The sequence below is a fragment of the Benincasa hispida genome, chromosome 12 (genome assembly GCF_009727055.1).
Source record: "Benincasa hispida cultivar B227 chromosome 12, ASM972705v1, whole genome shotgun sequence".
NCBI classification, from domain to species: Eukaryota; Viridiplantae; Streptophyta; class Magnoliopsida; order Cucurbitales; family Cucurbitaceae; genus Benincasa; species Benincasa hispida.
The window spans coordinates 18,321,085-18,343,716 of NC_052360.1; the positions used below are offsets into that span (position 1 = coordinate 18,321,085).

Genomic DNA, 22,632 nt, shown 5'->3' on the forward strand with positions numbered 1-22,632 from the left:
AATCAATTACTATATATATTTATATGATAACAACCTTATCATATAATATATATATTAAACTATAATCATATAATATATATATTAGACTATATGTTATATCAAATATAACATATAATCTACAGTTTCCATATTGTATCAAATACAATATAATCTATAGTTTCAATTCTCTTTCACCAATGGCTTTTAATATAAATCACATTTATAATTAATTATATGAATCCAATTCACATAATTAATATTTGAATCATATCCAAATACTTATTTCCTTTCAAATAAACTTTATATTATAATGTATCAAATACATTATAGTAATTACCATATATAATTATATTAAGTTAATTATATCATATATAATTAATTTTCTAAATCAGTTTGAATAATTCAAATTAATCCAAAAATAGATTCTCATCAATTCTCGTTGAGCTACAGAGGGAACCTCATGGACCTGTAGCTTGAAGCTCCAACGGTACGTGAATAATTAATTAAACTCCTTTAATTAAATTATTATTCAACATTCGTTAATTGTCGAGCACTCCACTAAAGACCGACAACTGCACTATTCGTATTATAGATATATTTCTATGTCCATTGGATATAACCAGTACTATTATCTCTATGTCCATTGGATATAACCAGTCAATAGTACGATGACCTTTCACAAATTGCTCGCAAGTACATGGGCCAAAATTATCGTTTTGCTCCTGTAGTTACATCTAACTCCTTAAGTACCACTGATCCTTCTAATGAACAGTAAATCATAATCCAACTATGACTAAACTTCTCTTGGGTCAAGAGAGGGTGTGGCGCCACATTATTCAAGCCTCGGAATCAGTTCTTAAGGGAGAAATTTATTTACTTATCCCGATGTTGGGGAATGGGTGAATTTCTTCTTGTGTAGTTGTGTTCACAGCTCCCTAATCAGACGAATCCCCAAAAAGGTAGGCTTATTAAGTCGGCGATCTGACCACTCTCACACGTACAAATCAAAGGACCGCCTTCATAGGTAGGAGTTCATAACTCACTCAAGATTCAAGTCATGTTACCTATGGTCATTCTGGTGAAATGTAAGTCTCAATTATGTACAACGTTATATAATAAGACTAGTCATTTGGTGGTCCGGTCTTATACAAACTCATTTATATAGAATAACCTTGCTCATATGTCTCTACATGAATAATCAAGATCAAATCATTTGTATCACTTTACAACAATTGTAACATGTATAAAGCGGACCGTACTCGCAGAGTCACCAGGATAAGGTATCCAGTCATATTCATCTACTATAGACCATTTAAGTTATCACTTAAACATGATCCACCTGTATGTTTCTACATACATGTTTAAGTTACAAGATAAACTTGGATGATAGTTTATTAGTTTGTGGATTAATGCTACTAAATATCAAATAAAACATCACATATTTTATTATATAAATAAAATGTTTGTACAATACAATTATAAACTATAGATCCCTACGAGATTTAGGGAATCAACCTCAACAATCTCTCACTTGACCTAACGTTAATGGGGTGTACAATAAAAAAGTCAAACTAATATACAAAGTACAGAAAACAATAAACTAGGGCATAACACGCTCAATACAAATCTACACTTATCCTAGTCTAAACGTGACCTATTCCATAGACCCATACTTTGCAGGTGACCCTCAAACACCTTAGCCATGAGGGCCTTTGTAAATGGATCAACAACGTTGTACTCCAAAGCTATCTGCATGACGATCACGTCCCCCCGATGCATAATCACTCGGATGAGATGATAATTTCGCTCTATGTGCTTCCCGCGCTTGTGACTCCTACGCTCTCAAGAATTAGCCACAAAATCATTATTATCATAATAAAGAGTGATGGGCTTTGACGTGTTTGGAACCACTTCCAGATCAGTCAGGAATTTCCTAAGTCATACAACTTTCTTAGCAGTTTCACAAGTCGCTATGTACTCAGCCTCCATGGTGGAGTCAGCAATGCACCCTTGCTTGATACTCCTTCATATTACTGCCCCTCCTTTAAGAGTGAACACTGATCCTGATGTGGATTTCCTACAATCATTATCAGTTTGGAAATCAGATTCTATGTATCCTGTAAGGATCAAATCCTTAGAACCATACACGAGCATGTAGTCTCGTTTTCTCCGTATATACTTGAGGATATTCTTAACGGTGGTCTAATGATTAAATTTTGGTTTAGACTGATATCTATAGACTATCCCCACTGCATAGCAGATGTCAGGTTTAGTACATAATATCGCATGCATTAGGCTGCCAACAATCGATGTATAGGGGTCCATCTTATTTCCTCAATCTCTTGAGGTGTCTTAGGACATTGTTCCTTAGACAATATAACTCTATGTCTGAAATATAGTAAACCTCCCTTGAAGTTCTGCATCAAATACTTGACAAGCATTTTGTCAATGTACAATGCTTGAGACAGAGCTAGCGTTTTGTTCTTTTAATCTCTAAACATCTAAATTCTTAGAAAAAACCAAGGCTCTCCCAAATCTTTCATTTGGAATTGGGTCACGAGCCTAAATGGTAGACCTACATCATTCCCAATGAGTAGAATGTCGTCTATATACTGTTGGGAATATCCTAGAACACGCAGTTCGTGTTAAACATTTCTATGACTTGTTGGTTTTGCATTTTATTATGAAAATCCAATAAACGCATCCTTGGCTATAGTCTGAATTCTGTAACTTTATGTAGTGACATAAACAGGATCAAGTTGACAGTATATAGCCTAAATGGTCTAATAAGTATATGGATGAAATTGGGTATCTCATTTTAGTAACACTATTAGACGCGACCCACTCTGTAGTTGTTACAAAAAGTTGTAAGGTGCTACAAACGATGTGATCCACAAATCATTCATGTTGAGACATGAGAGTGGGGGAATCCTATGCAATTAGTTTGCATATAGACTGGACCATGAAAATAGTCACTTTTCTTTATAACGACCATTTACTATTAAAACTGATTATTTCATTTATTATATAACCTAGGTTACTCGATCTTAATCCTGAGCTAGCTATGAACTCCTGTTTGTTCGGGATTATCCTTTGATCTGCAAACGGTGAGAGTAGTTCAACAGCACTGCTCAATAAGCTTACCATTTTGGGGATAAGACCGGATGAATAGCTGGGGACACAGCCTTGCAAGATGGAATTCACTCCTACCCTATTTAGGGTTAGCAGATAGGTTGTTCTCTTAAGTACTAACTACAGGTCTTGAACAATCAAGGCCCCACCTTCTCATGATAGAGAAAGAATTTGATTCATAGAGATTATGAATCAGAATTGTTCATTAGAGGATTAGTAGGAACTTAAGGAACAAGATGTAGTCACAGGAGTAAAACGGTAATTTTGACCTAGCTGTGATTACGAACAACCTGTGAAGGATCGACTTACTGATTATGGTTATTAAGTGGACATAATATATCTACAGTGAGGAAAGTTCAACTATGGGCTATAGTGGAGTGCCCCATTAATTAACGAATAGGGGTTAGATCGGACTAATGAGTTTAGCCGATTAATCTCGAATCGTTGGAGCTCATGATCTGTAGGTCCGCGAGGTCCCCCTACTAGCTCGTAAATAGATAAGCTTTAGGGTAGCTTGAGAGATTAATTCGAAACGTTCAAATTAAACGGAACAAGAGAATAAATATTTAAATATGATTTAAATATATAAAGATAGTTATTGTGCAAAAATTAATTTAATATTTGATATTAAATTAATTATTATTTTAAATTAATTTATGAAAATCAAATTTTGAATTAAAATGATTTAATATCATTTTTGGTTTTAAAAATAAAATGAAAATCGTTTGCATGATTGCACAAAAATGGAAAATGGGTATTTTCCATTACCATAATCTTTATGCTCACACAAAATGCATTATCTTCTTGACCATGATTCTCCAAACATGAGCTGCAAGCCATGTACTCCATCACTTTGCATGTTCCTCTATTATATAAAGTAGAATGGAGTTATTGGAGAAGGTGATAATGAACAGAATTTCGAAAGAATTTTCTATGAAGAAGAAGTTGTCTTCTTCGGCTGTGCTGCTATGAGTTTCTCTGGTTTGTTCATTTCTTCAAGTTGTTCTTGAGTCCCACAACTCTGCCTAAAGCTCCAAGAGCATAGTAAGGAAGGTTTTGAGGTGGTTCACATTGATAACAAGGGTAGACGACAGCTGAACAAGCGTTATCTTGAAGAGTTTATCAAATGTATGTTCATAAAACCCATTTTTTTTAGAAGAGCATGCTTTAGTTTTTGCTAAAATTAGTGAATTAGAAAGCTTATGGATCCTTGATACTTCCGCTGCATGTTGTTTTACTCTTTCAATATATACAACATTAGGAAAAACTACTGAACTATTGATGATTTTCTTGTATACATAAGGCTTATCAACATTTTGATCAAAGCCATAAGATTTAATTGTAGTATCAAATCGTATGTTCCAAGATCGAGAAGCTTGTTTCAATCCATAAATGGACCGATTAAGCCTACAAACCTTTTGTTCTTGACCTTGGGATATGAATCCCTCAGGTTGCTCCATATAAATGGTTTCCTCAAGATTGCCATTCAAAAAAGCAGTCTTGACATCCATTTGCCAAATCTCATAATTATAATATGAGGCAATGGATAGGAGGATCCAGATAGACTTTAGCATGGCAACAGGTGAGAAAGTCTCCTCATAGTCAACCCCCTCAACTTGGGTATAACCCTTTGCCATAAGTCTAGCCTTGAAGGTTTGCACCTTCCCATTATCACCCCGTTTTCTCTTGTAGATCCATTTGCAACCTATAGGTTTTACCCTATCAGGTTGATCTACAAGATCCCAAACTAAACTGAAGTACATATGCTTCATCTCAAGATTTATAGTTTTGATCCACTCATTTTTGTCAACATCCTTCATTGCCTTATTATAAGACAATGGATCCTCAACATCTCCATCAACTACCATAGCTAGGATTTATGTTAAACTCATATAATGGACATGTGGGTTTGCAACCCTCTCACTACGTCGAGGCTCCTTCAACACTTGAGGTGGATTTGATCTACTAGATGATCTAACCAACAACTTTTGTTGAGGTGTTGAGTTCTTTAACTCTTGTTGAAATTTTAGTGGTTTCTTTGGAAATTTCATTCAACACTATTTTACTGCGGGGTATATGCTCCCTTATGTGGTTTTCTTCTAAAAAAGTAGTGTTCGTCAATACAAAGACTTAATTTTCCTTCGGATCGAAGAAGTAACCACCTTTTATTCCTTTGGGGTAGCCTACAAATAGGCACAGTTTTGAACGAGGTTCCAGTTTCTTAGAATTTGCCTCGTGCACATGTGCTAGGCAACCTCATACTTTGAAATGAAGTAAACTAGCTTTACGACCATTCCATAACTCAAGAAGTGTACTCATAACACTTTTGGATGAACACGGTTCAAAATATACGCTGCAGTCTATACTGCGAAATCTTAAAACGAATCAGGTAAGAAAGCGTAACTCATTATGACCAAATCACATATAACGTGGTTTGATTTCTCCTTTTTGATACACCATTCTGCTGAGATATACCAGGTGCTGAGAGTTGGGATACTATTCCATGCTCTATCAAATAGTTCTAGAATGTAAGATCCAAAAACTCTCCACTTCGATCGGATTGAATTGTCTTAAATTTTCAATTCAATGCATTTTCAACTTCGGCCTTAAACTCTTTGAACTTTTCAAAGGATTCAAACTTATGTTGCATTAAATAAACATACTCATATCTTGAATAATCATCAGTAAAGGTGATGAAATGTTTAAACCTTCATCTTACTTTTACATTCATCGAACCACAGAGGTCTGAATGTACAAGCTCTAAGGGTTCTTTGACCCTGTGACCTTTTCAGTAAACGATCTTTTAGTCATTTTTCCTTCAAGGCATGACTCACACACAGGTAAAGAATTTTCTTTTAACTCACTTAAAAGTCCATTCTTCACCAATCTCTCAATTCTATTGAGATTGATGTGTCCTAATCTCAGGTGCCAAAGTTGGGCATTTTGTTTAGAAGAAATTCTAAGTCTTTTATTTTGAGTTACCGTAGTTTTAAACATTTCAGTGTTAAGGAGGGATTTAGATGCTAATGATCTTAGCACATAAAGATTATCTTTGAGATTTGCAGAACAAATATATACACTATTTTTGTAAATAAATACTTTATTTACATTAAAAGAGATAGAATAACAGACATTTTACAGAAATAAGGTTCCTTTTCAATCTTGGAACCAAAAATATATTATTTAGTATAACATAAGATTTCTGTAAACAAAGTCGAAGTCCTCACATTGTTGTAGCTAAGACAACATGCCCAGTTCCAACTCGCATCGTCATCTCCCTAGCTTCCAGTTGCCTTTAGGAACTAATTCCCTGAAATGAAGAACAAACATGGTTAGTGGTACCTAAATCAGTTATCCAGGCCAAATCATCATTCTCCACTAAACAGGTTTCGAAAACAAGCAAATCATATTTTTCTTACTTGGCCTTCTTCATCTCTGCCAACTATTTGGGACAATTCTTCTTTCAATGTCCCTCTTGGTTAAAATAGAAACATATTCCATTTGCAACCTTGGCCTTCTTGCCCTTATGGGCAGCAACTGATGGGTTAACTTTCCTCTTTCCACCTTTATTCTTCTTCCACTTTTTGGTGTCGAATGAAGAAGGCATAGATTTCATCCGAAAGATCGAACCTCTAAAAAACTTCTTAAAGGATGAAGCAACATTTGTCTTACCCTTCTGTTCCTTAGTTTTCATCAAGGATTGAAAGTTCTGTAGCTCATTGAGCAAGGTGGTCAGGTTGTAGTCAATCTTGTTCATAACAACATTGCTACGGAACTGTAGGAAACTTTCAGGTAAAGTTTCAAGAATGAAGCTAACCTGACTGGCTTCATCAATGATGAATCCATTCATCTCCGCCACGTTGAAATGGACCATCATGTTGAGAACATGTTCTCTAATAGATGCTATTTCTTGCATATGGGCATTAAAGATGTATTTAAGAGTGTCATGCCTAAGCTGTGTGGACGGTTATCCGAAAATTCCTCTCAGGGATTCCATGATCTCAAGGGCTATGAGCAGGGCTCATGCTTCTTGGCCAAGACTTCAAAAAAGCTTACCAAAATATACGTTCGGGCCTTCTCGTTTGCTCTCGTGTCCATCGCTCATATGCTTCTCGAACATTTCATGCAACATTTAGAGCTGGAATGGGAGGACAATCCTCCATTAAGACAAACCGGAGGTCATCGATGATCAAGATAGTGCTGATTGTGTTTTTTAGTGCTAATTATGTTTTTTCAAGTTGTGTAATTATTGCCTTTTAGTTTGTCGGCGGCGAGTAAATTACGAGTCGCGGAAGTCATAATGAACAAATTTACTAAAACCATACAAATTATTTATATTAGTCTATTTGCATTAAACCATTAGGAAAAACCAATCAATTTTAGCCAAAAAAAAAAAAAAAAATCTAATGTATTCTAAGTGACATCTATTTTGCAATGATACTTTAGTGAGACAAGACACAAGCCATCGTAGGGTGATCAGGGGCCTCTTCATTGAAATGAGACTATCTCAATCAACAAACAGAACAACTCCTTGTTACTGTAACTATCAGTCACCATTGTTCGGTCTATAAATAGTTAAACTCGCTTAACATTTCTTGTAAGTGTATTCTCTCATTTTAGATTATAGAATTTCGCCCCAATGAGCCAACCGTAGGGAAAACCGATTGGGGCAAAAACTAAAGTAACCCTTATCCAATTTATTGAGTTTGAAAAAGCGTCATGCAAAAATGTCATCTGTATGGGGGATACTCAAGGTGCCACGAGACCATGCATGAGACTTTACTTCAAATTAATGAGAGAGATCGAGGGATATGTTGTCACACATCCATTTCCACTTACTATAAACATTCTCTCCATTCATCTTGAAATTGATCTATACAAACACCATCCGTAAGGGGACACTCAAGGTGCCTCGAGGTTGAGTATAGATCTCACAATGTGATTTTAGGGATAAACGTGAAGGATAAAATGAAGTATCATATACCCCATTTTCCTCCCATTAGGCGTTTTACTAGGGTTAATCAACTTATGAAAATCCAGCTACTGATTTTAATTAAGTGACTGTTTAGTTTGCCCAAAAACAATATTTGCTTTGGATAGTTAAACAATTTTGACCAAAGTTCATTAAACACTTTAACAAACGTTAACCAATAATTGCATGCTTGTAACCAATCTATCTAATTTACCTTTCCAGGTAAGTTCTCAGGTAGGGATATTACGTTTCCATCAACTTAAATACTCCAACCTAGACAAAACTAACCTTAAACAAAAGGTCCTTTATAGATATATTTGTTACAATGTTAATCTTTTAATTAAAACCAATTTAATCCTATTAAACCGACTAAAAGATTAAACTCAGTTTCTAATCTCATTAGAAATGTGATCTTGGGTCTATAAGATTCATATTTTAAAACTATTTTTAAAAAATGAATTTAATCTAAGGTTTACATATAATTCTGATTTATTGATTTTAATTTCTAATTTCATTTTGATATAACAATTATAAGCAAATGAAATAAATTAAAACCATAAATTGCATCCATTGACATACTTAGTAAATAATAACAATTATAAATTATTTAAAGTAATGTCATGCATCACGCAAATTCATTTCATTACTAACATCTATAACAATTATATACTAAAGTAATGAATTTATTAATAACATACTTTAAACATACATTCATAATATATATTATAACTCTTAAAATATAAATGATGCATGTATATGTTATTAATGCATACATACATATATTATAACATTTATACTATACGAGCATGAGCATGCTATAAAAATAAATCATGCAACTAAACATATATTATAACATTTATAATATAATATGATGCATGAAATTAAATGCATAACCTATGGTAGGATTCTATATGACATACATTATGGCATATAATAATAAAAATTTAAATCATACATCACAAGCATAATTTAAAGGCAATTAATGGACCACGATTGGACACTTGAAACAAAAAAATCTAACTATTACAAATTAATAGACATCCGGTTTCGAAATAGGTGAACCGGGCCTTGAACCGCTCGAACCAGACCACAAACTGGTCCAGAAGAACCCAAGAAACTTGAACCGGAGAATCCACAAACCGAAACGAACCAGTAGACCACGAACCACACGCAAACCGGAGTTGAACCACACGTCTTCTCTGTCTCCAAACGTTGTAGCCTAGCATCGCGATGCTACGAAGATGACTTTTGTCCACCACATCGCAGCGTCGCGATGCTACTATACAGTCACCTACTGTACAGTTTCAAACTCCTTCCAAACACTTCCGATTTTTGCCTCGTTTTCTCCAGAAATCGACCGGGAACAACACGAGCAACTCAAAACTTAAATATACAAGCTCAATAGAAATTTTATGCCCCAAAACATGGGCCCTTACAAAAAAAATTGTAAAAATAAAGCAATAATCTAAATGCCCAATCCCGAAAACCATCCATAATTGCAAAACCAAACACATTCACAAAGATCCATCAAATGAAAATTACAGAATGCTTAAATCCCACCAATATAAAAATATTCTAAAATTTTGGAAAATTTTGGGCCAAAACCCTCTGCTTTTATACCAATTGAAGGAACCATTAAAGGTTCTTGAACGAAAAATGGGATCGGACCCAAAAAAACCAGATTTCCAGAATATGAACTTTACAGCAAACATACAGAAAAATATGCATTTAATTAAGATACAACATGCTTAAGAATTTTTTTTTTTTTTAAAAAAAAGGTTTTAGAAACCCAGGACCTTTGAAGAACCTTTCTTCAAGAAAAATCCCTCGATCAAAAGGATTCTACCACAAAATTTTCACTGTATTCTCTGGGTGAGAAACCAAGAATTTTGTGGGCTTTGGCTATTTTGGATGAGGGAATTTGAGAGAGTAGAAATGAGGAGAAGGTCACGAAGAAATCTCAAAAGTCTCCTGTGATTCATTGTGTTCTAGTCTCTGTGAAAACCGGAGAGAGAAGATGAAAACTAACAACAACCCCCCCACTATCACGTTTTAGAGAGAAATAGGGGGGAGAAAGTTACAACTCCCTCCCAAAAATGATTTTTTTTTTAAAAAAAATATATTTCATTTTTAATAAATCAATTCATATATATATATTTATATGATAACTACCTTATCATATAATATATATATTAAACTATATGTTATATCAAATATAACATATAACCTATACTTTCTATATTATATTAAATACAATATAACCTATAGTTTCATTTCACTCTCACCAATGGCTTTTAGTATAAATCACATTTATATTTAATTACATGAATCTAATTCACATAATTAATATTTGAAACATATTAAAATATTTATTTCCTCACAAATAAACTTTATATTATAATATATCAAATACATTATAGTAATTATACCATATATAATTAGATTAAATTAATTATATCACATATAGTTCATTCCCTTAATCAATTTGAACAATTCAAATTAATCCAAAAATTGATTCTCATTAATTCCTGTTGAGCTACAAATAGGACCTCATGAACCTGTAACTTGAAGCTTCAGCGGTATGTGAATAATTAATTAAACTTCTTTAATTAATTTATTCACCATTCGTTAACTATTGGACACTCCACTAAAGACCGACAACTGCATTCTTCGAACTACAAATATATTTTTGTGTCCATTGAATATAACTAGTCAATAGTATGATGACCCTTCACAAATTGCTTGTAAGTACAGCTGGATCGAAATTACCATTTTGCCTCTGTAGTTACATCTGAATTCTTAAGTACCACTGATCCCTATAATGAACAATAAATCATAGTCCAACTATGACCAAAACCCTCTCGAACCAATAGGGGGTGTAGCGCCTCATTATTCAAGCCTCAGAATCAGCTCTTAAGGGAGCAATTTATTTACTTACCCCGATGTTGGGGAAGAAGTGAATTCCTTCTTGTGTAGATGTGTTCCCAGCTCCCCAATCAGACGAATCCCCAAAATGATAGCTTATTAAGTCGGTGATGTAGTCACTCTCACCCATAAAAATCAAAGGACTGCCTTTATAGGCAGGAGTTCACAATTCACTCAAGATTCAGGTCATGTTACCTATGATCATCATAGTGAAAGGTAAGTCTTAATTAGAATGACGTTATATAATAAGACTAGTCATTTTGTGGTCTGGTCTTATACATACTCCTTTGTATAGAATACCCTCACTCACATGTCTCCACATGAATGATCAGGATCAAATCATTGATAGCACTTTACAACAATTGTAAATCTACAAAGCGGACCGTACTCGTAGTGTCACCAGGATAAGGTATCCAGTCTTATCCATCTACTATAGACCATTTAAGTTATCATTTAAATGTAATCCACCCATATGTCTCTACATACATGTTTAAGTTACAAGATAACCTGGATGTTTGTTTATTGATTTATGGATTTAATGATACTAAATGTCAAATAAAACATCACATATTTTATTAAAATAATTTTTTTGTACAATACAATTATAAACTATAGGATCCTATGAGATTTAGGGCATCAACCTCAACACTACCTTCTTTCAGCATCAATGATTTGTTGTCACTCCCGCGGGAGACCAAGAATGCCCTGGCCGAAATATTAAAAGATGATGGGATTCCAACTATTTCTGCAACCCAAACAAGTACATGTGGTTCATGTTGTATATCAATATCATTCATTGATGAGGATTTGCTACTTGGGTCAAAGCTTCATAATAAACCCTTATTCGTGTTAGGGTATGTTAGAGAGAAAAAAACCAGTTGAATCCTCATCGATTATGCTCAACCGTCAACTCTGCCAAAATCAACCATGAATCAATTGGGCATTTCGATGGAGGAGCTGTCAGGTAGTAAATTGGTGATTCAAGGCTTTGATCGAGGAGCACAACGAGCAATGGGTATAATTTGTCAAGAAATCACCATAAGAAATTTGGAAGCGAGCACCATATTTCACGTGATTGATGCAAGAACCACCTACAGGCTGTTGTTAAGGCATCTCTGGATTCATGAGAACAAAGTAGTAGCCACCATGCTTTATCAATGTTTTAAATTCTATCAACAAGGCATCAAGAAAGTCAATGTTGATTCCAAGGCATTTTTAGAGGTTGAATCTCACTTTGCTGATACAAGGTTTTATCTAAAAAGTGATAATATCAGTGAAGTTATATAAAAAAAAGTTCCTGTGGCCAAAGGCACTTATAAGCCCGAGCAACAAACAATCGCAACAACGAAGACAAATGAAGTAGATGCTTTCAACAACCAAGAGAATGGTGAACCAACCACTCAAATCAAACCTGAGGTGTTAAAGAATGAAAAGACGATATGCCCCCAAGAAAAGGTCTCAAACCCTTTTGTCCTACGCTTTGTTCCTCTTTCTCGACACAAGAAAAGCAAATCACCATTTGCAGAATGCTAAAAAAATCTGACGATCAGAGACGTCAAATTTTTTTAAAAAAGCTTCACCACACCACTTATAAAGATGGATAAAGGAGAAGTAAAAAAGATTGAGAAAGAAGAAATGAAAGCAATTCTTCTAGACAAACGAACAAAAGTTGGGTTCGATCCAAAGACATATAATTTGTTGGCAATGGTAGGATATGACTTTACAACTAGCACCGAGCTTAAAATCCTAAAAATATTTGATGAAAGGCCTGGGCTTTCCCCGACGCAAAAGAAGCTTCAAGAACAAGGATATTCTATACCTAGCTCAAGATTTAGACTTGGATAAAAGTCCTCTTAGCCAATTTGCATAACTGGAAAAGGGAAAGCAAAAGATGCAGACACATGTCACATTACCATAGAGGAAAGCCATGATTCTTAAGAGAAGGAGAGAGGTGAAAGTCAGAGGACTTTTGTCTTCAGTCACATTACTTCTTTAGCAGCATGTTCTTCAGTTTTTCAAAGGCTAAGCACACTTGCAGTTGAAGATGAAAATCAACATCCAACTTCTAGCTCCACCAGACTTCCAGCCTTTCGAAGGCTAAATTTAAACTTGAATAAGATAAATAGTGTATGTTCAACTCCAGCCACACCAACATCTGCTTTCGAGAGATTGAGCGTGACCATAACAAAGGTGAAAAGTGAAGAAAAAATTCATAGTGTTATTCCCTCAATAATGAAAAGGACGCTGCTTATTTCCATAAATACAGAGGGCTCATTAAAAGTAAAGCAACACGATGTTGTTATCACTCAACCTAAAAAGAATGGCCCAGATGATGAAGAAGATGCGACAAATTGTTGCCATGTCACAATAGAAGAGGCATCAGATTCTGGCATGCATGAAGAAGACGCGGAAGAAGCCCTTTTATCACTTGAGGATGGTAGTGAACCAACAGTTGATGAGTTTAAGGAAGTCAACCTGGGCACGATAGAAGAGCCTCGTCCAACCTTCATAAGTGCACAACTTGCTGATAATGAAGAAAAGAAATATGTGAGCTTACTCACGACATGTAAAGATGTCTTTGATTGATCGTATAAAGAAATTCCTGGGCTTAATCCAAAAGTTGTTGTCCATCGACTAGCAATTAAATCAAAATATCAGCCAATCAAGCAAGCTCAATGATGCTTTCGGCCATAACTGATTTCTCAAATCGAATAGGAGGTTAACAAGTTAATAAAGGTTGGATTTATACGTGAAGTCAAGTACCCAACGTTGATAGCCAACATTATTTTCGTAAGAGAAAAGAATGGTCAATTACGTGTCTACGTGGATTTTTGTGACCTAAATAATACTTGCCCAAAAGATGACTTTCTCTTGTTTATCACATAAATTATGGTGGATGCCACCACCGGGCATGAAGCTCTATCTTTCATGAATGGGTCATCAAAATATAACCAAATTCGAATGGCTTTAAAATTTGGGGAGAAAATAGTGTTTCGAACTCCAAAAGGTATATACTAAGGTGATGCCTTTCAGATTAAAGAATGTAGGTGCCACATACCAACGTGCTATGCAGAAGATCTTCGATAATATGCTACATAAACACGTCGAGTGTTACGTCAATGACCTTGTAGTGAAGTCTAAGAAGCGATATAACTACCTAAAGGACCTAAAGCTTGTCTTTGACCGCCTGAAGAAATATCAATTAAGAATGAACCCTCTTAAATATGCGTTCGGTGTGACTTCAGGAAAGTTTCTCGGGTTTGTTGTAAGGCACCGCAGAATCGAAATCGATCAATCTAAAATCGATGTTTTCTAAAAAATTTCAAATTGAAGAAACCTGCATGAGTTAAGAAGTCTTCAAGATCGCTTGGCCTATATCAAAAGGTTTATATCTAACCTTGCAGGACGATGTCAACCATTTTAGAGATTGATGGGGAAGGATACAGTCTTTGAATGGGATCAAACCTGCTAAAATGCCTTTGATAGCATAAAGAAGTATTTGCTCGATTCTCTGGTCCTAAGCGCGGCTACAACTGGAAGACCATTGATATTATATATTGTTGCTCAAGAAATGTCTCTTGGAGCACTACTTGCACAAGAAAAGGAGAAGGGCAAGGATTCTAAAAGTACAAATCATCTCATCATTTTGTTTAAGAGTTGGCAAAATTTTAATAGCATAGACCAAAGTAAGCACTTTTTAAAAGTTCAGGAACTATAATAGATGTTTTTAAAAGTTTAAGACTCATTTGTAACTTTTTTTTTTTTTTTTTTGAAAATTAAGCTTATTTCATCCACATTTTTACAATGATTTGCATCATTCTTTAAGTACAACGATTGATTATTAGTCGAATTCCAAAAACAAAAATAACTTTTTGAAAGCTACTTCTTTTAGTTCTTAAAATTTGGTTTGATCTTTTAAACCATTAGTGTAAAGTAGATAACAAAAGAAGAAATTTGAATGTGGAAGTAGTGTTCATAGACTTAATTTTCAAAAATAAAAATAAAAATCAAAATGATTACCAAATAAAGCCTTAAAGACCAAAATAGAACAAGCTTCAAAGTTCGGAGACTAAAATAGAATTTAAACTTTTAAAAAACCAAGCCAAAATTTGAAAATGGGAAAAAGTAGCTTTTAAAAACTTATTTTTATTTTTGAAATTTGACTAAAAATTCAATCATTGTAGTTAAGGAAGATGCAAATTATTGGAAAAAATGAAGAGAAAATAAATTTAATTTTTAAAAATAAAAAACCAAAAACGAAATTATTATACAACAGGGTGTTAGTTCTTTGTTTTTGTTTTTTGTTATTTTGGTTTTTCTTGTTTTTTGTTGTTTTTTTTGCGAAAGAGAAAAAACCCTTCTAATTTGGCCCGATTTATCTATCAGTATTCGGGCCTCTAGTCCACTGATATTAATACCAAAACCCTAGCTTTCAATCTTCATCTTCTTCCAACCTAAATCCTCCAACTGAAATACCTAGCAGCGGTAGCCGCCTCTTGCTCCGGTAGTCTTCTTCACCACTTCCGTTCCCCTTTACATGGTGTTTGCCGTACTTTTTCTTACATCTGATCCTCTTAGTTTTAAAATTCTTGTTTTCAGGAAGTAAGCAAACATGGCGTATGCAGCGATGAAGCCTACGAAGCCTGGTTTGGAGGATGCACAAGAGCAGATCCACAAGATTAGGATCACTCTTTCGTCGAAGAACGTGAAGAACCTCGAAAAGGGTATCTCCTCATACCTTTGTTTAGAAGCAAGTCACCTCCGTTGTTTTCTAGTTCGCAAGTGGAAATTTTCATTTTTCTAATATTACATTTGAACTCATATGTCGTTTGTCTCTTGGTTTTGCGTTTTTGTAATGTGTTTCTGAAATGTATAGATTCTTCCACATTTGCTTTATGATTGTTGTTGCTGTTTGTAATTCGTTGGATTTTTCACTTTTCATGTTCGTCTTGATTTTTAACGTGTTAATTATTGGATTGTTATTTATGTCATGACCTTCGAAATTTATCTGCCGAATGAACTTCCGATGTTTACACATGAACTTCAGGGAGAATCATCCATGATTCACAAATGGGGGCTTTGACTTTACTCAACAAAGGGTTTTCTTTGCTCTAATTTCTATGTTTATACATATTACTGAAATTTTATTTCTTGATGTCTTCAGCTTTGTAAATGGTAGCGTAATCCTCATGGTTTACTTTGTTTTTTTAAAATCAACAGTTTGTGCTGATTTGGTTCGTGGTGCCAAAGACAAGAGACTGAGGGTTAAGGGACCCGTGAGGATGCCAACAAAAGTCCTGCACATCACCACCCGGAAATCTCCCTGCGGTGAAGGTACTTTTGATTCAATGCTTAATTGAAGAATAACAGCAAGCTTGGTTTTGGAATCCTCTGTCTGTTTATAGTAATTGTTACCCTGGATCAATACTCAACTGAATTTTCCCTTATACCTCTCTTTCCATCATCCATTTGTATTTATCTGGGATTGGCATTGGTGGTGTTAGTTAAGTATTCATGATATTTTGGTCTTCACACCTTGTGGTTTAGTGTTTTAATCCTGTTATCTCTTTATCCTTCCTCCATGTGTAAAGCCCTTAGACCCGTTCATTGTTTTTCATACTTGAGCTTTGGATGGGAGTTTTGGTGATTCTGCTGTATAAATTTGTCTACGAACACTGTTGAAACTGAATTGTTATATGACCCTGCAATTCTAGAAAATAAAACAGGAAATTTATGAGCGTGAGATCTGTAAGTCTTTGGAATTGTATTTTGATGGGTTTCTCTACGAATTTTTTAGTTTATTATTCTTTGTAAATATATTGTCTTCATATTGTATGTAAAACCGATATACGTAGTCAGTATCATAGATTCATAAATCACAATCAACTGTAAATAGTGTAGTTAGTCTGGCATTGTTCTATACTTATTCAGGGAATATTTGTTATTTTTGTATATGCCTTCTCGGGTGGCTTCATTTGTTGTTGACGTCTGCTCTAAGTTGCTGCTAAATAATTTTTTAGATCTATTCTGAAAATTGGTTAAGGATCTCTTACTTTTATTGCAGGTACCAACACATGGGACAGATTTGAGCTTCGTGTCCACAAGCGGGTCATCGACCTCTTTAGCTCTGCTGACGTTGTTAAGCAGATCACGTCTATCACCATTGAACCGGGTGTTGAGGTTGAAGTCACAATTGCTGATTGATGTGTTCCATATTTCTGAAGTTCTTAAATCCACTCGTAGTTATCTAGAGTTTTATGTACTGTGTGTGCCTGCCCTGTTTCAATCTCAAATGTTAAGGTTAATGCGTTATCCATTTTTGTCATGATTTTGAAGTTTATAACTTATTCTGGGAGCAAAATTTTTGTCTACTGTCATTTCGTTGATTTCTTTGGATTTTTTTTTACTTAGATGAAAAGTTAGAATATAATTCCATGAGCTGTATTCTGCTTTTACGTTCCTTATGTTTCAATGTTAACCGTTGGATTTATTTTGATAGCCAATATTATTAACACTAAATGAAGTTGCGGGTCCAAGTAAAGGCCAGATTTGTTATGGATGATTATTTTGAGCGTACTTGCTTTCTGTTAGTTTATCTATGTTCATGTGGGTAGACTTTATTGCTTTATCATGGTGACTTATAAGATAAGCTTGAAGCTAAATTGTATCTCAATTTATTTTCCATCGAAATCATTTTTTTTGAAAAAATTTCAATCGTAGTCTATTGATCGGTACTCTTCCATTTATTTTAATCTTTCACCTTTTGAAAAATTCCACAAAATGACCCAATAATAAAAAAGTTTTCTATCAATGATCTCTTTCAAGTTTAAAAAGCCTTCATGCTAAAGCCTTTCATCTTCTTCCTTCAACCATTTCTCAAGCATTCAATATGTATTCAATGTAACACAACATTCTACAAAACATTTATTTCCAACTAATATTCTACTAATAGCATTTTGTTACAACCCCAATATTATACACATATGAGAGAAGGGGTAGAAAGGACATTCCACAACTGAGGCTGATAGAAAAAAATGTACTCCATGATTAAGGCCTGCAAAGAATTCTTGCTATAAATAGATAAATCTAAGGAAAATAGTCTCTATGACTTGAGTGACCTCTTTTTGCTCTTATTTCTTTTCGAGTATTGGTTGGTTGAGTTTTGTAAGTTTTTCTTGTAGGTTGGATATCCAACAAATTGGTATCAGAGTCGTACAACACTCGGACGAATAAGAGCAATGGTATAGAAGTAATTAGAGGAATCGATGGAGTCAAATGAGAAAGAAATGATTGCGATGAAGGAGATGTTGTTGGGGTTATGTAAAAACATAGAAAAACTGGCAGAAGAGGTGAGGGAGAGCAACTCCACTTGAAAAATGGTAGAATCTAGCGTTCATAATGGGACGAGGCTCAAGCTCAAAGGAAAATTAGAAGAGGTGGACTCTATATGGCAACGCAATCAATTGGAGGAGTAGATAAAAGTAAGTATAAAAGGTTAGAGATGCCGATTTTTTCAGGTGAAAGCCCCAAGTCTTTGGTCTACCATGACGAGCACTACTTCGAAATACATGAACTCACAAATGCAGAGAAAGTCAAGGTAGTTGTGGTAAGTTTTGCCCCTGATGAAGTTGATTGGTTCAGGTGGAGCTACAACTGTAGAGCTATCACCTCTTGGGAAGAGCTTAAGAGAAGGATGTTTAAGCATTTCGACCCATGGGGGAGGGAAGCTTAGGAGCGAGGTTACTCAAGATTGAACAAGAAGGGACTTACCTGGAATACATAAAAGAATTTGTGAACTATTCAGCACCCTTGTCGGAGATGGCTAAAATTGTCTTGCGTGATGCATTCGTCAATGGATTGGAACCTACACTGCAGGCTGAAGTTGTAAGCAGATGACCTTGGAAGACTGTATAAGGGAAGCCCAATTGGTGAATGATAGAAATATAGCCTTACATTTGGTCCTCAACAACTTGGGAGTTTCTGGGCCATTTAGAAAGGAGACCCATCTTCTTAAAAAAGAAAATGCATGTGATAAAAGCACGACAAAGAAAGAAGAAGCCCTAAGTACACGACAGATCTCCATCCCTTTCAAAGTGCCGTTAGTGAAGAATGAGCCTTCAATGAAGAAGCTGTCCGACCATGAGTTCCGAGAACGACTGGGCAAGGGATTGTGCTTCCGTTGCAGCGACAAATATTCTCCAGGGCATCGTTGTAAAACCAGAGCAAGTTGGAACTAATGCTGTTCATTTTATACGAAGAAGAAGCGGGAGAGGCTGAAACTGTTGAAGAAGAAGTACAAACCGAGCTGAAGACCATGGAAGTCACGAACAACCCAGAAATAACGTTGATCAATGTTTAGATTCTCTTCTAAAGGGGCAATGAAGTTGAGAGGAGATTCAGGGTAAGGCAGTTATTGTGCCGATTGATTGTGGAGCCACCCACAACTTTCTTCATAGAAAAATCGTGAAAGAACTAAAGCTACTAGTATCGGTCATTGGAAATGGTATGGCAGTGTAAGGGAAAGGGAAGTGTAGGTCATGACGATCAAACTCCTCAAAATCGAGGTAACCTTTGACTACCTTGCCATTGATTTAGGAAAGATTGATGTTGTTCTTGGTATGCAGTGGCTGTGCACGACTAGTTTTATGGGGATACATTGGCCCTCATTGACGATGACGTTCATATCAAAAGGCTCTCCCATCATTTTGAAGGGAGATCCGTCCCTAACAAAAGTAGAAATATCCTTGAAAGCTCTGGTGAAAGTATGGGAAGAAGAAGAGCAAGGATTTTTAATCGAATTTAAGAATATGTAAACAGAGGAAAACAGAGAAATCGTATTCGAAGCTGAGAGGCAACAACCAGAAAAGTTACCCGTCATGATTCAAGCTCTGTTGGAAGAGTATGAGGATAGATTTGCTACACTAACAGGATTACCTCCCAAACGTGACATAGACCATAGAATCCTATTGACAGAAGGACAAAAACCTATCAATGTACGACCCTATAAGTATGGCCATGCCCAGAAGGAAGAGATCGAGAAGTTGGTGGAAGAAATGTTACAAGCAGGGATTATACGTCCAAGTCAGAGCCCTTATTCAAGCCCAATGCTTCTACTAAGAAAGAAGGATGGCAGTTGGCGATTTTGCGTGGATTACAGGGAGTTAAATCAAGCTACTATAGTGGACAAATTTCCCATTCCCGTAATTGAAGAACTGTTGGATGAACTCAGTGGTTCAATTGTGTATTCCAAGTTAGATCTCAAATCCGGCTATCACCAAATCAGAATGAGGGATTGTGATGTTGAGAAAACCGTTTTCAAAACGCACGAAGGACATTACGAGTTCTTGGTAATGCCCTTCAATTTAACCAACGCATCGACAACCTTTCAATCTCTGATGAACCAGGTATTTAGAGCCTTTCTCCACCGTTTTGTGTTGATTTTCTTTGACAATATTTTATTGTACAACCCTGATATTTCAACACACAAGACTCATCTGGGAGTGGTATTCAACATCCTACGTGACCACAAGCTCTACGCAAACCAAAAGAAGTGTGTGTTCTGCCAACCAAGAATACAATACCTAGGACATTGGATATCCTAACAAGGGGTGGAGGCAGATGGAAAAAAATTGCAGCAATGGCTAGATGGCCCCAGCCCAAGAACGTGTCAGAACTACGAGGATTTTTGGGACTGACTGGATACTATCAGAGGTTTGTGAGAAGGTATGGAAGCATCACAGCCTCATTGACAATTATTACAAAAGAATGCCTTCAACTGGGGAGAAGAAGCCACAAAAGCCTTCAAGGAACTTAAGGAGGCTATGATGATCATCTCTTTTTAGCATTGTCTGTTTTTTCTCTTCCTTTCGTAATTAAAACGGATGAATCTGGATATGGGTTGGGGGCAATTCTCTCTCAAAATGACGGACCTATACCGTACTTTAGTTAGAAGCTTTCTCCAAGAGAACAATCCAAGTCAATATATGAAAGGGAACTAATGGCCATAGTCCTATCAGTTCAAAAGTGGAGACACTACCTACTAGGGAATAAATTCACAGTTATCTCTGATGAAAAGGTGTTGAAATTCTTAATCGAGCAACGGGAAGTTCAACCTCAACACCAAAGATGGCTGACCCAACTCTTGGGTTACAACTTTGACATTTTGTATCAACCCGGACTACATAACAAAGCGGCGGATGCGCTTTCACGAGTGTCCACACCAACTGAGATTTATACGTTGACAGTCCCAAGTTTATTTGATATCCAAGCGAACATACATGTTCTCTTAAAATGATAATGGGTAATCATCGACAAGAAAAAAGTTGGATTATTGGACAGTTAATCAAGTCCAAATACGAACAAGTTGGTCGAACATACCCCGAGAGATATAATTGAAGATGTTCGACGAGATTATGGAGTGAACATAAGTTACGGACAGGCTTATCGCGCTAGAGAATATAGATTGGTGCTTGCACGATGGTTGCCAGAAGGATCATATGCTATTGTTAGGGCATATGGCGAGGCACTTAAGCTTGCAAATCCAGGTACGATCTTTGAGGTTAAAGTAGAGAACGTACAATACTTTAAGTACGTCTTCATAGCACTTGGTTCGTGTATTAGGGGTTTTTTGAATTGCATTTGTCCAGTAATCGTTGTTGATGGGACCCATTTGCACGAGAAATACAAAGGTGTGTTGTTAATAACAACGTGTATTGATGGCAATAATAACATATATCCTATCGCCTTCAATGGTATAGATGGTGAGAACGATGCATCATGGACTTGGTTCATGACTCATTTGAAGGCTTCGACAGGAGACATTCCAAATTTAGTAATTATATCAGATCGTCACATTTCAATTGCAAAGGTTGTTTCAAGTATATTCCTTGATGTATTTCATGCCCTATGTATATACCATATTCATAACAATTTGATGGATAGATTCAAGAATAAGGACATAATCCCACATTTCTACTTAGCGGCGGAAGCTTATAGAATGTCTGAGTTTCAAATGTCTTAGGCTAAGCTCCATCTGGGAAGCTCGGACCCGGTCAAGATCCGAACCACTACTAGACTAGACTAGTCGTTGAGTATATCCCGAGGGTGACAGCCTATCTTGAGGAGATTAGATTACAACGATTGGCTATTGGAGCATATCCATGAGTGACTACAAGGTTGGTTCTATTTCTGACGTACACATGTCATGGCATGCATAAACACCGTAACTGATTATGCAATGAGTATTCTTAAGGAATTGGAATTGATGTCTAGAACATATCGTGTTTCTCCGGTCGACATGCATGTAATTAATGTGGATGATGGATATTTGGGGAGGTTGGTTGATCTTCGTTCACGAACATATACTTGTATGGAGTTTAATTGCATTAAGGTACCATTCTCCCATGCAATATCTGTAGCGACCCTGAGAAACATTAATTTTCAAACATTATGTGCAAAATGGCTAAGCTGAGCGTGTGTTTGCTGCTTACGCTGAACCAATATTCCCAGTTGGACATAGACAAGAATAGAGTCGAAGACCAGATTTTGAAGACTTTGAAATTCTATCACCATGAAAGGTAGCAAGTGTCGATCGACGTCAAACCGTTAGGATACCTTCTACCGAA

At 35.8% G+C, this 22,632-nt stretch overlaps 1 protein-coding gene across 2 annotated transcripts; it reads left to right on the forward strand.

Moving 5' to 3' along the window:
• The first annotated feature begins 15,353 nt into the window (after positions 1-15,353).
• LOC120092689 (40S ribosomal protein S20-2) lies at positions 15,354-17,563 on the forward strand. 2 transcript variants are annotated; one of them, XM_039050838.1, is made up of 4 exons: positions 15,354-15,512; positions 15,608-15,732; positions 16,229-16,342; positions 17,073-17,506. In XM_039050838.1, the coding sequence occupies exons 2-4, from the start codon at positions 15,621-15,623 to the stop codon at positions 17,210-17,212; spliced, it is 366 nt and encodes a 121-aa protein (XP_038906766.1). In that variant the 5' UTR covers positions 15,354-15,512; positions 15,608-15,620; the 3' UTR covers positions 17,213-17,506. The 2 variants fall into 2 exon arrangements, with proteins under 2 accessions (XP_038906766.1, XP_038906767.1); XM_039050839.1 differs by having other exon boundaries at positions 15,369-15,512; positions 15,587-15,732; positions 17,073-17,563.
• Positions 17,564-22,632: the final 5,069 nt, after the last annotated feature.